The sequence below is a fragment of the Cebus imitator genome, unplaced genomic scaffold (assembly GCF_001604975.1).
Source record: "Cebus imitator isolate Cc_AM_T3 unplaced genomic scaffold, Cebus_imitator-1.0 Scaffold212, whole genome shotgun sequence".
Classification (NCBI taxonomy): Eukaryota; Metazoa; Chordata; class Mammalia; order Primates; family Cebidae; genus Cebus; species Cebus imitator.
In genome coordinates, this window is record NW_016107527.1 from 3,625,916 (window position 1) to 3,644,062 (window position 18,147).

The 18,147-nt window shown below is 44.5% G+C and overlaps 1 protein-coding gene across 2 annotated transcripts in view; it reads left to right on the plus strand.

Moving 5' to 3' along the window:
- The window catches only part of PLXNC1 (plexin C1), a 160,014-nt gene that overhangs the window by 134,654 nt on the left and 7,213 nt on the right, over positions 1 to 18,147 (plus strand). For both annotated transcript variants that reach the window (XM_017548650.2, XM_037745770.1), the window contains exons 24-27: positions 11,422 to 11,476; positions 14,665 to 14,696; positions 14,792 to 14,899; positions 16,110 to 16,273. In XM_017548650.2, the coding sequence (XP_017404139.1) occupies positions 11,422 to 11,476; positions 14,665 to 14,696; positions 14,792 to 14,899; positions 16,110 to 16,273 (359 nt within the window). The remainder of the gene's footprint in view (positions 1 to 11,421; positions 11,477 to 14,664; positions 14,697 to 14,791; positions 14,900 to 16,109; positions 16,274 to 18,147) is intronic.

The following is an 18,147-nucleotide window of genomic DNA, read 5'->3' on the forward strand; positions in this document are numbered from 1 at the left end:
GAATCCTGCACATAACAAGACAGAGGAGGCAGGGAAGGTTCCTGAACACACTGGGATACTGGGGTTCATTTGTTTAGCAGTATTATCTGAATCTTTGCTGAATATCCACTCTGTTAAGAGCTGAGGCTGCACAGGAGAGGAGCGAAGACCAGGTCCCTACTCTCAGAGAGCCTGCAGCCCCCGGAAGGGGTGCAGAAAAGGAGGGAGAGACAAAGAGGCAACACCTTACGTGTAAGAGTGCTATGTGGCTTGGAGACTCCAAGATACTTCCTGGGGTTGGTTTTTACTGAGCTGAGACCTGAAGAATGAGAATTTAGCTGACTGGGCTAGGATACAGGCACATACAGCAGGGAAGGGAGAGCATGCATGTCAGCCACAACTTGAGAGGGGCAGTGGTGAGGGGGAAGGAGGGCAGTGACAGCTGATGGTAGCCAGTGCTTACGGACTACTTACACCACACAGGTGCTAGTTCCACATGTCCCTGCAATGTAACTGCCCGATGGGTTCACCTTGCCCATCGCCTAGACAGAGCTGATTTATCAAGACGGGAATTGAGATAAAGTAATTCAGCTGTGCAGGAGATGGGAGTTTTATTATTACTCAAATCAGTCTCCCTGGGCATTCAGGAATCGGAGTTTTTAAGGGAAACCTGGTGGGTTGGGGGAAGCCAGTCAGCCAGGAGTGCTGATTGGTCAGATCAAAGATGAAATCATAGGGAAGTCAAAGCTGTTTTCTTGCACTGAGTCAGTTCCTGGGGTGAGCGCCACAAGATCCAATGAGCCAGTTTATTGATCTGGGTGGTGCCAGCTGATCCATCAAGAGCAGGGTCTGGGCTGGGCACGGTGGCTCACACCTGTAATCCCAGTACTTTGGGAGGCCGAGGTAGGCAGATCATCTGAGGTCAGGAGTTTGAGACTAGCCTGGCCAACATGGTAAAACCAAAAATCAGCCAAGCATGGTGATGCACACCTATAATCCCAGCTACTTGGGAGGCTGAGGCAGGAGAATTGCTTGAACCCAGGAGATGGAGGTTGCAGTGAGCCGAGATGGAGCCATGGCACTCCAGCCTGGGCAACAGAGCGAGACTCCATCTCAAACACACACACACACGAGACTTTCTCAAAAAAAAAAAAAAAAAAAAGGCAGGGTCTGCAAAATATCTCAAGCATTGGTCTTAGGTTTTACAGTAGTGATTTTATTCCCAGGAGCAATTTGGGGAGAGTCAGAATCTTGTAGCTTCCAGCTGCATGACTCCTAAACCATAATTTCTAATCTTGTGGCTAATTTGTTAGTCCTACATAGGCAGTCTAGTCCCCAGGCAAGAAGGAGGTTTTGGGAAAGGGCTGTCTTTTTCTTTGTTTTAAACCATAAACTATAAGTTCCTCCCGAAGTTAGTTCAGCCTATGCCCAGGAATGAGCAAGGACAGCCTGGAGGTTAGAAGCAAGATGGAGTTGGTTAGGGCAAATCTCTTTTACTGTTCACCTTTCAGATGTCTTTCACTGTTACAGTTTTGCAATGGTGGTTTCAGTATTTCTCCCCATTCTATCCTATAGGAGTCCTATGAGTTAGGTACTATTATTAACCCCACTTTATAGATGGGTATGGTGAGGCTCAGGGAGGTCTGGTAATAGCTAGTCAGTGGCAGGGCCAGATTTGGACCTGGATAGTTGGCTGTAGGGTCTGTGGCTGAACCAGCCATGCTGCGGCTTCTTACAAGGAGTAGGGGCAGAAAGACAAGCAGGGTAGGTGCAGATCACACAGACAGGGGCATCCTCTTCAGGAGTTCTGAGTCTTATCCCAATAATAGTGGGCAGCCATGGGAGGGCCTGAAGGGAGTTTTGTGTTTCAGAAAATGATTGGGGCTGTGTATGGGATGGGTATAGATAGAAGGGGTGCAAACCTGGAAATAGGGAGCCCCATTTGAAGCTGTGGATTTCTGGTGAGGATTGGTGCTGTCCAACAATAATGCAGTGACTCTGGACAGACACAGAGACACACAAATAGAATGAGATGCTCAGGAGGACACTATAAGTCACATGGATGGGAGGGATAGTGGGGTCAAGGATGTCGGTCGCGGATGGCTGTGCAGATGCCTGGATGCAGGTGCTTTCCTACGGATGGAGAAGACAGGAGGAGCAGCAGCGTCCCAGCACACTGGGAGGGTAGGCGCCTCCTGTTTTTCACGGCTGTACAGTCCCAGGGAGATAGGTCTGCACCAGGAAGAACCCAGGACTCTGCCAGATTCTCCCCTTGCCCAGGAAGAAGTGACTGTTCCTAAGCAGAGCTGCTTGGGCAGTGGCCAGGGACAGAGAACACCCATCCTTGGGCTTTTTGGCTGAGTGGTCACCCAGTTTGGAAGTGGTTACTTTGGGTGATGACTAAGGAGGTGCTGCCCCTGCAGCATTGCTGGAGGGAGTCTAACAGAGAAAGCTGCAGGCTAGCGACTTGCCCCTGTGCTGACTCTCCTACAGCTCAGACTAGCCAATCCTGGAAGCATCTTGCCAAGGGCCATCATTCTTAGCTTTTGGAGTTTGTAAAAATTCCCAGGGAGTTTTCTAAAAGCATGTATTTTTGGGCTCAGGAATAAGGGGCATCTTTGGCCATGTTTGGAAAAACACAGCCCCAGAGGGAAGGTAATGACCAGGAGGAGGTCAGAGTCAGAGGTGCTGCCCTGCTGGGTGGAAGTGCTTAGAGAAGTGCCTATCGTGGCATCCGTTCAGGGGTCCAGACCTGCAGGCCAGCACCTCTCCCTGTGTTTGGGTGGCAGGCTTGTCTTGGCAAGTTCAGAGGAGACACAGCCTCCAAGGCCCTCCTCAGCTGCTGTTGACTGAAGTTCTTGTCTTGCTCAGCGCTGCCTCCCCTGCCAGGCTTCTCTCCATCCCTTGGCCACTGTGGGGCATGGAGTGGGCCCCAGAGGCAGGGGATGGGGCTACTCACTGCCATTAATAGAAGGCAGGGCAAGTCTCTCCAGCAGGGAGAATGAAGAACCACCACAGCTGTCTACAAGGCAAGGGGAAGGCCTGCCAGGAGAGAGAGAACATCACTCTTCACTGCAGACATCGGCCATGCTAGACACCTATCTGCTTAAGGATGATAATGAAATTAATCCGGCCTGTAGTCACTTCCCGTCCAAATGATTTATTGGCCTCATACCCCAGTGTTGCTGCATGGTGATAATAAATGACAAGCCTAGGACATGAGGGCTTAAAGGATTCTCCTTATATTTAAAAAGCTAAGCCATAAGGCAAATAAACCAGAGAGCCTGAAGGAAACAGGAGGTCATTGGGCTCCGTGTTCTCTATGCCTGGACCATCTCAAAAGCCCTGTTTTTTAAAGGCTGCTTGGAGAAAAGCATCCCCCACCACCCCCAGCCACTTACATCTATACTTGATTAAGCAGTGCCTCCACAGACTCAAAATTTGGGAGTAATTTGACAGGGCTGGGCTGAAGTTTGCTTTTACCCTTTTCGTTAAAGGAAAATTTTCTCATTGAGCACTAGCATTTCACTCCAAAGAGACAAGATGCTAATTATCACTTGTATTCATTTAGTAAAGTACCCCTAGTTTGAGTCACTGTATGTGCTTAAAAGCAAAAAAATATTTCATTTAAAAATAGGGTCTAATTCGGAGTTTTAAGTTAATCAGACTCACCTCCCTCCAATTAGTCCAAATTAGTTAGGTTTTAAAGTTAATCTATAGTGACAGCCAGTTCCTCCTTCTATCTAAACAAAGTCCCTGCTGTAGGAGAGCCAGCCTGTTTCTTCTTTCCGTGTCTGTCCTTAGGGCAAATAGAGTGTAGCTGGTCTCCTCTGAATGATTTACTCTGAGCACATTTGACGAACAGGTTTCTAGAGGGGATGTGAGGGCACGACATAAATATAGCATCTCATGGACGAGATGCAGCCCCCAGAGCCGCGCATTGCTGGCAAGGAACCATCACCTACTGGCTGACACCCTTGGCAACCCCCAGCACTGTGGAATTGCTTTCCATAACGATAACCATGGCAGCCAGTGCCTGGCACTGCTCACGCACATTAGCTCAATTAATGTCCGCAAAAACCCTGGGAGGCAAGGGCTTTTCTTACCCCCATGCTCTATCCGCTGAACGCAGAGGAGGGGGCATTTCTGCTCCAGTCATTCCACCCTGTGCAGACGAAGGGTTAAGCATGTCTTTACACATGAAGCCAGAGGAGTCTTTCTCCCCTCTAATTAAACCCTCGCGGTGTGCTTCGTTCACTGGATGTCATTCTGTGTGCGCTATGAAGGGGACTCTGCTTTGCTCTGGTCCCAACAGGATCTGGGGCATGTGCACCTGCGTGTTCAGGGAGTGGGGCATACTCGCCCCCTGGGACTGTGGCAGGGTGGCTTCTCTGGGGTCCAGCCTTCTTCCTCTCACACCCTGGCGTGACCTTTTGCTGGACTGAGTTATTGCACCTGCACCCTGCTGTGGAGTGGTGGCGAATGTGTGGGACAGGTGTTGGGCAGGAAATTTTCTCTACAGATGATGCTTCTAGTTCTGAGCTGCAAGGTTTTGAGAGGTAGAAAAGTTGTTTAACCAATGTTGTTGCCAGGTGTTACTCTGAACAGATGTGTGCTAATGCAGAAGTGGTCACTGCTAACAAATTTGCGATTCAAAAGATATTTAAAACTCATAGGAATGTCCCAAAGGGTGTTAAGTAGTAAGGTTACCAATCCTTCTGGTCAAGTGTGTCATCTGTGACTCTAAAGGGACTGGACAATTGCTAAAGGTCTGTTGTAATGTGAATGTCTTTATTCATTTAACAAACAGGTACAATGCCTCTCGTGTACTGGGCATTGTTGTAGGGCTTTTACCAGTAGCTCTTTGGGGCTTCTTTACTGCTCCATGAGGTGAATACTATCGGCCCCATTCTGAGGCCCAGGGAGGCTAAGAAACTTGGCCAGAGTCACAGAGCTCCTCTCACTGATGCCTCAAGGCTGAAGGCAGATGAAAAAAGAAGAGCTCTAGAGACTGTGGCCCTGCGCAGGGGCTGAGGGATACCTTCCCCAGATCTAGGCTTTCAGCCTATGCTCCTAACCTCCGAGGCAGCCTGGCTAGAGAGCTGGGCCCGATGTAGGAGAAATCCTGGTAGTTACATTCTCTGATGTCAAATTCAAAAGGGTAACTTCTCCTACAATCCCATGGCAAATCTCCTGTCTGTGAGTTTATCAAAATGCTTCCCTACTTCGACTTTAACCCTTTTTTTGGCCAGCAGTCCATGAAGATGAGAGTTACCTTCATCCATAGGGAGGCCTCTCTTAGGCATCCGGGCTCTGACAACTCCAACCCAACCAGATCACTCTCGAGTCCTAAGTGTTCAGGACTTCACGGTTTCCCACACATTCATGGCAGCCCAACTCCCTCAGGAGGAAAGACAGTCTCGGGGGTTATCACTAATAGTCCGCAGAGGGAGCCTGCTAGTGGCCCAATGGTTAATTTCAAGTAAACAGGAGAGAAGCAGGAGCCCTATGGCATTTTCTGTGGTTTCCAGCATCCTGTAAGCCTTGCCCTTGGTGTCCAGAATCTTCTGTGTGATTAGACCAGCCTGTGAAGGACGTTCTGACAGCCCCTTCCAATGTGCTGGTGAACTCCTGTGCTGAAGGACTCGGCAAGGTTAGCCCTTCAGCCCTGAGAAACAAGATTTTGTTTTCATCAGTTTCCAGCCTTGGGGCATCAGTGAGAAGCGCTGAGGGAAAATATGATATTGACAGAGGGAGAGCAATATTGGAGTGTGGCTACTGGGACAGCACATGGAACAGAATTCTGTTTTCACATAGTAGTTTCAGCAGATAGGGTGATTTCAGGAATAAGATATTTCAGAGTTTCTGTGTGATGAGTTATCGTGTTTTCAGATTTTTGTTATCACAATATTCAGAACATATTCATAATTTTTCATAAAATTTGTAGCTATAATGCTAGCATTTCTCTTAGGCTGAGTCATATGAAATTGCCAATAGGTGACCATTTTTATCTACAAAAATGTTCGTTTCATAAGTATGGTTAAACATATGTTCAACCTTACATTTCTAGAAAATCTATTTTCATGGAATTCTAAGTTATGCCATAAACATGGTATCTTATAAATCTTACCTTCACTTGCAAATGGTTTGGATGAGCAGCTCCTGTTTATTTTAGAAATGACTTTAAGTTGTTGATGTGGGTTTGTTTCTCCCTGAGTGGTCACAACTCCTCTTTCTAATGATGGGAAAGTCTGTAGTCGTCTCTGCCACTCCTAACGTGGGTTGGCCATCATTGGAGGGGAATCGCCTGTTGTCACATTGAATCCGAGAACACTGTGAGACTGGAAGGAATTTAATTTGAAATTGCCGTGCGTACCAGTTCTGCTCTGGGCTGGAGAAGCAATCCTGCTGCAGATCCATCTAGTGACATTCATCTTCCTTTGATTTAATTTGGTTTTCATCCCTAAAGTAGGGGCCCAGAGGACGCTCCCTGCCTCACAGGAGTAGGGACGATTAATGAGTCACTCTTAGAGGAGCATTTGGAGCTCCTCAGATGGAACAAATGGCATCTCTTTAACACTCTGCATTCCAGGGTACTTTTCAAAAAGGCATTTCTGTCCTTACCTCAGCAGCAGCTGACTTGTGCTAAAAAGAAAACGGAAACCTTTCCCCCACAAACATCTGTAAATAAACTATTTTTCTGTCTTTATAATCGTGTTAAAGTGTCACATGGGGGAAATGTTCCAGCTCTAGAGCAGCTGTGAAAGTTAGAAATGCTCTCACACACGTACGCACTCACATACATACACACACAACTGATCCACTAATAAAATGCTTCTACACTTGCTCTTGGGAGATAATTTCAGAGTAAAATTTCCTTGGTACAAGCTGCGTCTATGCTGTCTTAATGCTTGAGCACCGCACCAGCGAGCTGTTGCCAGCTCTTGAAGAGACATTTGAACTTTTGGCAGCGCTCCTTATCAGAAGGCCCATCCCCGGTGTTTGTGATTATAGAGTAAGGGTGCTCGCTTTTGGCAAAACAAAGCGTCTGACAGTAGTGAAGTATTGGCTCAACACTCAATGGGAGACATTTGGGATTCATTCTTTGACAATTACCCAGAATGAATCACCAGCTTCCTTTTATAAAACGATATTTATTGGCTTAGAAACAGCATATCCAGCTCTTTGTGGGGAGGAATTTTGTAACTATGTTCAAAGCTTCTCATAAACTGGTGTCTGAGTATTGCTAAGGGGGTGCCTGCACAGAGCATTTACTTTAATTGCATCAAATATGGAGGAGAATTGAAAAATCAGCCAGCAAACAATGAATAGCTCAAGGGGAAAAGGAGAGGATCTTCAGTAATAAGAGCAGAGTTGAAGAGCTCAGTAAGAGTTAAGAATCCCTGCTGGAGATACTTTGCAGAGGCCTGATGACCCCAGCCAGCCCCTGCCCAGTGCTTCCCCCAACCCCACCACCAAGATATCATGCACACCAGCAGTTGAGAGGCCTCTGGCCTAACCTTAGCAGCTGGCTGGACAGCTGTGTTTGAGGGCCTCTTGAGGGCTGGCTCTTGCTCTGTGGTCCTCCCTGTGGGTGCAACCTGAAGGAGATTAGGTTTTAATCCTTTGGTGCTTGTTAGGCAGGCTTGTACATTCTGATAACCAATGTGCAGCAGACCAGAAGAGAAATTCTAGGTTTCTACTCCTTACAAACTGGGAATGCCAGGTCCAAATTAATATTTATTAGAATTGAGAACAGCTTTGGAGGGTAGGGAAGAGTCACTTAGCTGATAAGGTTCAGAAGTGATAGGGTCAGTCCTCCAGAAACAGTCCCAGAATGAAGAGGATTTTGTGGATCTCTGACCTGCCTCCTCGCCACCCCTGCCTTGTAATTTTGTGAATGAGCCCCTTCTCCCAGGGAGCCAGGCCTGTCCCCAGCATCTTGGCATCTTTATCCCACTCTGCCTGAAGGGCACTTCCTCACCTGGGGATTTGAGAGTGCCCAACAGGGTATGGGGGAGGGGCACTGTAGGACCGATTGACCCTGGTCTACACGGTCCCAAAAGGTGAGAATGTTTGACTTTAACTCCAAAAGAAGTGATAGATAAAGAGGCCTTTCTTTGTCAAATGTATACATTTCAAATCTGTGGCAATTCTTATCAGCTCTACTGGAACATAATTTTTTGAGACAGGGTCTTGCTCTGTTGCCCAGGCTGGAGTGCAGTGGCACAATCATGGCTCACTGCAGCTTCGACCTCCCAGGCTCAAGCCATCCTCCTGCCTTAACTGGGACTCTGTAGTGGTGGCCACCATGCTCAGCGTTTGACTTTTTGTTTTTTTGTTTTGTTTGGCAGCGATGGGGATCTCACCGTGTTGCCCAGGATGGTCTCCAACTCCTAGGCTCAAGCAGTCCTACTCCTTGGCCTCCCAAAGTGCAGGGATTACAGTCATGAGCCACTGTGCCTAGCCAAAATATAATTTATATTACCATAAAGCTCACTTGTTTAAAGTATACAATGCAATGGTTTTAGGTATACTTACAGAATCAAGCAACCATTGCCACAATCTAATTTTAGAACATTTTCATCCCTCCTGAAGAAACCTTGACCTCATTGGCAGTCACTCTTTATTTCCCCCACCCCTGCTTTAGCCAACTAGTAATCTACAATATGTCTATATAAATTTGCCCATTTTGGACATTACATATATTCTTGTTTGTTGTTACTTTTAATTCTTGGGTATGTGTACAGGTTTGCTACAAGGGTATGTTGCATGATGCAGAGGTTTGGGCTTCTATTGATCTCATCACGCAGACAATGAACATAATACCCAATAGGGAGTTTTTCAGCCCTTGCTTCCTTCCCTCCGGCTTTCCTTTCCCACTTTTGGAGTCCCTGGGGTCTATTGCTTCCATCTTTTAGACATTTCATATAAATGGGACCATACAATATGTGGTCTTTCGTCACTGGCTTCTTTTACTTAGCATAATGTTTTTGAAGTTCATCCACACTGTACTGTGTATAGGTAATTCATTCTTTTTATTGTATGCAATTTTTTTGTATGTTCATTCTACAATACATAGTAATAAGAATGAAGAACTTGTAGTTGCAACAGGAATAAATGTCACAGACCTTATATTGACCTTAAAAATCTAAAGTACAGACTGGATGATTCTATTTATGTGAAATCCAAGAACAGGCAAATTCATAAATGGTGATGGAAGACGGTAGAGTGATTAACTCTGGGTGAAGATGGGGTGGCCATTGTCTCAAAAGGGATACTGGGAGTACTTTTCAGGACCTTGCAATATTTTATATCTTGATATAGGTGGTGGCTATGTCAGTATATATTTAATGTGAATAGTCATTGAGCTGTACACTTAATATTAACAAAAGTTAAGCATGTCCTACATGTTATGCCTAAATTTCAAAGGTTTTATTAAAAAGTGTATACAAAATTTGTGATTTTACAAGGTTTTGAAAAAATGTCACAGATTGAATAGCCTCATCCAAAATGCTTAGAACCAAAAGTATTCCAGATTTTGGACTTTCTTTGGATTTTGGAATATTTGCATATACATAATGAAATATTTTGGCAACAAGACTCAAGTTTAAACACAATTTATTTGTTTCATACACACCTTATATGCATAGCCTGAAGGGGATTTTATGTAATTAATTCTGTGCACGAATCAAAGCTTTTAGTGGGTTTTGACTGTGACATGTTATCACGAGATCAGGTGTGGAATCTTCCACTTCTGGCACCTTGTGAGCGCTCAAAAAAGTTTCAGATTTTGGAGCACTTTGAATTTTTGGATTAGGGATGCTCAATTTGTATATACCCACAGAAAGGAAACTAAATTACAAGTACTGCTGGATGAATTAGCACCAAGTGAGCCGTATCCTGAAACTACCACCCACGTCAAAAAATAGAAACCCTCTCCTGGCCCTTCCTAATCACTACCGCTGTTTTCTTCTCCAAATATCTAACATGACAGTTTTGACTGTTTGGGTTTTTCTAACTCTATCTAAATGGAATTAGTCAGTATACGTTCTTTTCTGTCAAGCTGCTTCTGCTCAACATTATGACTGTAGGATTCACCGATGTGATATGTAACAGTAGATTGCTTATTTTCATTGTTTTATAATCTGTTGTATGAATATACCCCAAATTATTCATTCTAATGATAGATGTTTGAGTTGTTTCCAGTATGGGACAATTACAGATAGTTCCATATCTGGATTTACACATTTATACTTATTCCTGTGGACTAAGAACCTATCTGTGAAATGGCTCTGTCATAGGGTAGACACCAGCTTTATGTACCCCAATTTCTCAAAACGCATTTCAGCATTTCTTAGTAGAGTAGTGCCATAGTCAGTTAGGGCTGCTATGACACAATACCACCAACTGGGTGGCTTAAACAACAAACATTTCTCAGTTCCAGAGGCCGGAAGTCCACGGTCAGGACAAAGAACTAGTAGCTTGGTGTCTGGTGAAGACTCTCCTGTTGGTTTGTGGACAGCCATCTTGTGTCTTTGTATGGTGGAAAGCAGAGAGGACCAGCAAGCTCTGCTGTCTCTTCCTTTTCCTCCTCTGTTTAGAGATAATGTTTCACTGTGTCACCCAGGCTGGAGTAGAGTGACACAGTCATGGCTCATTGCAGCCCTGAATTTCTGGGCTCAAGTGATTCTCCCATCTCAACCTCCCAGGTGGCTGGAATTATAAGTATGCACGAATGCACCCAACTAATTTTTAAAGTTTTTGCACAGCAGGATCTCTGTTGCCCAGACTGGTCTCAAAACTCCTGGACTCAAGTGATCCTTCTGCTTCTGCCTCCCAAAGTGCTGGGATCACAGGAGTGAGGCAACACACTGGCCCTGGTGTCACTTCTTATAAGGGCCCTGTTCCCATCATGAGGTCTCCACCCTCATGACATAGTCACCTCCCGAAAGCCCTACCTCCTACCACCATCATACTGAGATTAGGATTTCAATGTAGGCATCTGGAAGGGACACAAACATTCAGTCCATAACAAGTAACAATTTTTTAACCTCAAAAAATGAAACTGGCTTAGGACTTTTCTGACCTCTGTGAGTCAGGGGAATGTCCTAACACAGCTCAGTCTTCCCGTCCTCTGGGGTTGGCCCACCTCCCATCGGTCCCACAGAGTCCTGGCCGCCACCTTCTGCTTATTACCCCTCTGCTTCCCATTGCCTCATCAGCCTCCTCACGGGGTATGAGCCCCTTGAGGACAGACACTGTCTTGCTTGTCATTTAGTCCCAGCCTCCAACACAGTGCCCAGAACATAGTAATTCTTGATAAATATTTGATTTAATAAGTAAGAGCATGAAAGATCCATCCAGCCATCTGATTCCTGGGTGAAGTTGAGAAATGCATTAAATTTTGAAAACTCATGTATCTTTTATCTTTGGTTTCAGATATCAAATGGATCCACTATAAAAGTCTTTAAGAAGATAGCAAATTTTACTTCAGGTAACCAATATAATATTGTTAACCTTTTGTTCTCACCCAGCTTCATAAAGTATTGCTTTTTGCCTCTCTCAGCTGTATTGTCACAAAGGTGAGATTGAGTTGTTGCTATGTAATTCTCTGAAAGCTGAGAAAAGCCATTTCGATCTCTTTTCAGTTCTAAGAATGTGATCCCTGCAAGAAGCAAACTATAAATGGTGGTTGGCTTGGACTGCCCAGCACTGAGGAAGTGGCTGCCTCTTTATAGCCCTAAGTTCAGGGCAGAATCTCATAGCTTTTTTCCAACCCTTTAAAAGGATGGGGGCTAACAGAGGAGATCCCCCTGGCAAACTGAGAGGGAAGAGTACAGATAATCACACAGCCCCTTGCAAGCACTAAACAAACAAGATAATCTACTTAGAAAGTCCAAGTCTCCTGTGATAGCACTTGTGAAGTTCCCAGAAATTGGAGAGAGACAAACTAAAAGGGGAGCTTTTATGGGAAAGTTGATAGGCTGGTCTCTAAAGTGAACTGCTTCGCTGATAGCCTTGGGGCAGGAAATTCCTGTTCTAGGTTTGTCCCCAGAGAAATTATACCCCAGTTAAGACAAACAGTTCTCAGCCCTTGGAAAGGTTCTCAGCCTCTCCCAGACAGGCTCCTTTCACACACATAGCCAGAGGTAGGACTTTCTGATTCCTGGATTCACTAGAGCAGGGAGCATCTGGTCGGTGTAAACAGGAAATGTAGAGCTCCTGATTATACAGACAGGATAATAGGGTAGGACTCCTTGGGGGAAACCCACCTTCCAGCACTACATGGGCTGTTGAGGAGCCATCTTGTAGACAGTTTCTATCATTCCAGCTTAAGGAGGATGGTGTCTTTGTGTTGAAAAATCGAAGAGCTGTGCTTTTTAGGCTTGAAAGATTGGGCCTTTTGAAGAGCCTGTTATTTAGGGGGTCGAGTATGTTATATGTAAATTTTTGGTGCTGCAAAAGAAGTAGCACCCGAATATAAATTTTCTCAGCAAGGCAATTTACTTCTATAGAAGGGTACATCTCACAGATGGAGCAATGGTGAGGGCTTACCTGAACAGGGGAGAGGAAGGAGTTCTTATCCCTAATGCACCTAGGTAGTCCCCACTGCTGTGTTGTTCCCCTGCTGGCTAGTGTTGGACTGCAGTCCAACAGTCTAAGCTAATTCTGATTGGCTATTTTAAAGAGAGCAGGGGTATAAGCCAGAGTGGTGGGGTGAGTGATGTGGCAGGAAAAACGATTATAGAGCAGGTAACTAAAGGTGACTCAGGTCAGAGCAGGTGACCACAGGTGACTCAGGTCAAAGCAGGTGACTGGGTTGAGTCAGGACAAAACAAATGACCAGGGGAACAGATGTGAACTACTCATTAGAATTGGTGGAAAAGTTGTTGACTATAATTACAAGGAAGTTAAACTTTAAAATGGAGGACAAAGAACTGAACATACTGACATACCGATTCTTTGAAGAGAAAGAAATAGAACTCATTGTATCCAACAAATAGTAGAAGTTTAGGTTTGGATCTCTTCATGGATCCTCCAGTCAGTCAGCATTGCTGCTAATTCCCATCCACTCCAACTAAGAGCCACCATCTTATCATCCTGCTAATGCTCCAAACCTCCTGTACCTCTGTCCTATCATCAGCCCCCCTGTCAAAATTCCAACCCTGGATGAACCCAACAGTTATCCTTTCCTGACCCTATAGCTAGGGAGCCACAGAAGAAAGGCACACAGTGGCACACTGGGGGTCACTATAAGTTCACGGTACCCAACTTGACCAGGGCCCTCAACACAGCTTGCTCTCACTGGGTTTCTCTGGGAAACTTAACTCTGTGTCATCCATAATGTATACCTTCTCTTCTCAAAGCTGACACACACTGCTCTCCTCTCAGCAGATGACTACACCCTGCACTTTACAGAGAAAGCAAATCAGAACTCCCTCAACAGCCAATGCCAAACCTACCAACCTACCTGCATGTGCCCTCTTCCTTACTTGATGCTTGTGGGCTGACCTTCCTCCATTCAAGGCCACTCTCTCACCTGTGCTTTGGGTGCCACCATCCTTTCCAGCCCTCTTGGCATCCTTATACCACCAGTAACCTCTTTTCTCACCTGCACTTTCTTCACCCCCACCCTACCCCCATCTACTGCATTTTCCATTAGCATTTCAAGATGTGCTAGTCTCATCTTTAAGACAGGGTCTTGCTGTCACCAGGCTGGAGTACAGTGGTACAATCATGGCTTACTACAGCCTCAACCTCCTGGGCTCAAATGATCCTCTCACCTCAGCCTCCTAAGTAGATGGGATTACATGAGTGTGCCACCATGCTCAGATAATTTTAAAATTTTTTTGTAGAAATGATGTCTGACTATATTGCCCAGACTGGTCTTGAAATCCTGAGCTCAAGCAGTCCTCCTGCCTTGGCTTCCCAAAGTGCTAGGATTACAGATGTGAGCCACTGAGCCTCTCTCAACCTCAAAACCAAATGCCTTACTTCCTCTCTTCCTTCCATTTACCACTCCCTTACCCTTTACAGCCACATTTCCTCACTCTGCGCTAGTCTCAGCTTGCTCTGTGAGCACCACCTCATTGTCCTTTGAGATCCTACAAAGGGGTCAGTTCCTTTCTACCTTTTGGCCTTCCTGCAATTTGCCTGGCTGACTCTATTTCTTCATTAGATTCAGCTCCAACATCCCTTCCTCAAAAACTCTTGGACTAGGCTTGATCTCGTTAGATAATTTCTTAGCATATAATTCTCCTTTGTAACCTTTATTACATTTATAATAATTATGTACCTAGAAGTTTGATGGCCAGAATGGAAATTCCATCAGGGTGGGAATTAGGGCTTATTCATTGCTATATGCCTAGTAGTCCCTGGCACACAGGAGGTGCTCCAGATACATTTGTTAAATGAATGCAGCTTGAGCCTCTCCTACTAGCAAGAGATCAGTGATCACTAGGGAATCTATTTCCCCCTCCAATCCCTAGCCCATCCCGTCTTCACACTGTTCTTAGGATCTTAAGATGCAGTAGGGGGAAAAATGTAGCTATGAAGAGCTCAAGTCAAAAAGCTCAAGTCACCTTGGTATATAGCACAAATGGGGCTTTTTATGAGAAAGCCAGTTAGCCTGTGGTTGCTTTTTTTAACGGACTGCTTTCTCTCCCTTTTTCTCGTGTTCAGATGTGGAATACTCGGACGACCACTGCCATTTGGTGAGTTCAGGCTTCCTTGTGCTCACCGCTGAATTGCATGCCTTCTGTAGCATGACTGGTCTCCTTGGGTAACGCTTCTGCTGTCTTCCCTTCAGATTTTACCAGATTCGGAAGCATTCCAAGATGTGCAAGGAAAGAGACACCGAGGGAAGCACAAGTTCAAAGTAAAAGAAATGTATCTGACAAAGCTGCTGTCTACCAAGGTACACTTACTGTTCTGGGAGCACTTTTATGGCTACCTAGGGGGTGTATGACGTGTTTGACTTAATTTCCACTGAAGTGTGAAAATGTTACAAATCCCTTGTGCCTTCTAGCAAAGCAAAATGAAAGTTTAAATTGTAAACACTTCCTACCCCGTTCTTCTTTTTATACACTGCAAAGATAACAGCACTTTACAAATTTGTACTGTAGTATCTTCAGTCAGGGATTTAATATTGTTCCCAGTCTCTTTCCCCACCATTTCACTATTATCGTTATTTTTTAGGTTGACAGCATAATTATTCTTTTTGTTTACTTGTTATTATACATGAGCAATAAAACTCCATTTTTGAATCACAAATAAAATGAAGGGGGATGGGAAGGGTCAGTGACTATAAACCTAGCAAATCTTACTAATTTTTGTTTTTCACTTTAAAATTAAGAATTCTGCTCACACATAAAAGTGTCAGATGTGAAAGCCAGTGGAATACAAAATTGGGAGCAAATTTTACTTTATCTGGCTTTTAGTGGAATTAACAGAAGTCTGTCGTGATCTTTTTTTTCCTCCCCATCTGGAATGATGAGTACTATAAAAGCTATTATCTACACTTGGCCCCAGTAACTTGATGGGCATGCTTCTTCAGATTATAACAAAGAATCTGCTTAGAGTTTAGGAGATTTGTTTAGTGGGCAGAGGACAGCCCAAGCCTTTTGATTTTCTCAGCTGTCCCATAGAGCTCAGCCTATTTGGCTTTTGTAAAATACTCAAATGCTTTGGAAAGTACACAATAAAACCTTATGATAGAAATATATGCAACAGGAAAAATTCTGGGAACACAGCGGCATTACTTGAGCTTTTCCAGGCTGAACATAGCTAATAAAAGCCAAACATCCGTGGCTTCCTGGTTTATGTATACAGCCCTACAACTGACATTTCAACTGCTAGAGATTTCTGAGAGATCCTCCCAGTTGGCTAAACAGTGTTATCAGAAAGTAGCCCATGAACCAAATCTAAACCTGGGCATGGATTTTCAGGACTTTTGTCCATATTGTGAGAGCATTGGCCTGATTTGACAATTTTATATTTTTCTCTTTAGCTTGTTTTTCTGTTTTGCACATTATTTTCTCTGAACTTGGATTTGCTTTTGCAATTATGTTTTCAAAACCACTGCCTTAATTTTTAATCTCCCAAATCTGATGTTGTCTGTCTTTCAGGTGGCAATTCACTCTGTGCTTGAAAAACTTTTTAGAAGCATCTGGAGTTTACCCAACAGCAGAGCCCCATTTGCTATAAAATACTTTTTTGACTTTTTGGATGCCCAGGCTGAAAACAAAAAAATCACAGATCCTGACGTCGTACATATTTGGAAAACAAACAGGTGGGAATGTAGGTGATTACTGTTTTCAAGAATCTGGAACAGAACATTAAAAGAAAGGGATAGTTACGGGAGGATTCATTTATCCGTATATAAGAATCTTTGGGCTTGGTAAGCTATCATGTCAAAGTAGTTTCTTATTCTGTTATTATTTTTAAACAATAAAGGAAACCATTCACATGCCAAGAATCCTATTCTTGAATAGAAACTCTGTTATCTTTGGTGCATGATAAAGACTTTGCCAAACAAATTTAAGTTGACTAGCAAAGAATGAGAAATTAATATTCGTGGTTTTATATCATTTTTGCATTAGAGAAAATGTTATAAATCATTTTTTGTTCCTAATCAATTACTTTGCAGTCTCCAAGCTATCTGTCCATACTCTGATGCTGCACAGAAACTTATCAAGTGCAGTACTCAGATACAATGAGAATTAGCCAATGGTTTTATATTTTAATATTTTACCATAAGCACAGGCAAGGCATCCATATTTATTCTCAGTGCCTCCTCAGTAAAGAAATGTAGTTCAAGACTCAGAGTTATCATGAAGTAGAACTTTTCAGTGCAAGCTCAAGGCTTTCCAGGCACTGGGGGCAGCCAGGTCACTTTAAGTATCGAAAGCTGAAGTTCCAGAGCTCTAGGTCTAATCTCCCATTTAATCCAGATCTATCCCAAATCTCTATGCTGGCTTACTCCCTTCTCTTCCCATGTTCTAGCCTCTTGTTTTGAGACACGGTCTCACTCTTGTCGCCCAGGCTGGAGTGCAGTGGTGGAATCTCGGCACACTGCAACCTCTGCCTACTGGGCTCAAGCAATTCTCCCACTACAGCTTCCCAAGTAGCTGGAATTACAGGAGCATGCCACCGCATCCAGCTAATTTTTAAAACTTTTTGTGAGATGAGGTCTCACTACATTGCCCAGGCTGGTCTCAAGCCATCCTCCTGCTTCAGCCTCCGAAAGTATTGAGATTACAGGTGTAAGCCACTGTCCCTGGCCTGTTCTAGCCTCTTATCTCCAGTCCCTGCCGCTCCTAGCCACTCCCATATCAAGCCTGGGAGCTGAGGGCCACCATTCTACCTTGAAGATTGTGGCATCTGAGCAGGGGCAGCAGCCAGGACAGTAAAGCTGCTGGGAGACCCAGCAGCATATGGTGGAGGTAATGAGCTAGGTCAGAGTTGAAAAGGAGATAATGGAAGGACTTTGAACCAGTCCCAAGTTCGTGTTCAGGTATTTATTTGAATATCTACCATGGGCCAAGGATTTAGGGGCTGGAGATAATAGTAACAAAACAGATGAAAGTCCATGTCCCACTCTACTAAATGAGGACAGACACTAAATGCAATATGTAAACAGTAGTACAGTAACATATGATAAGTGCAGTGGAGAAAGTAAGAAAGGAGGCTAGTTAGTATGTGTCAGGACAGGGTGATCAGAGAAGGCCTCACAGAGATGGCGACACTTGAGCCAAGTATTGAAAGAGGAGAGAACATAAACCATGAGACTACCAGAGGCAAGAAAGTTTCAGGCAGACGCCAAGAGCACAAGTTGTGAGATGCGTGCCTGCTTGGCACATGTGAAGAACAGCAAGGAGTACAGTGGAGTTGGAATGAGCATGGGGAGGAGCAGTGGGATAGGAGGGCAGAGGGCCAGGTCATGCAGGGTGTTATCCAGAGGGAGATGGAGAGCCTCAGATGGTTGGAACAGAGAAGAGACATGGTCTGATTGTGTGTTGAGAGGACGGCTAATGAACAAACTATCAGGAGATGGGAAATAATCCAGGAGAGAGAGAGGGAAAAAAAAAAAATATATATATATATATATATATTCAAGAGCTATCTGGAGAAAATTCTTGTCCATGGCCACTTTCAAACTTACCC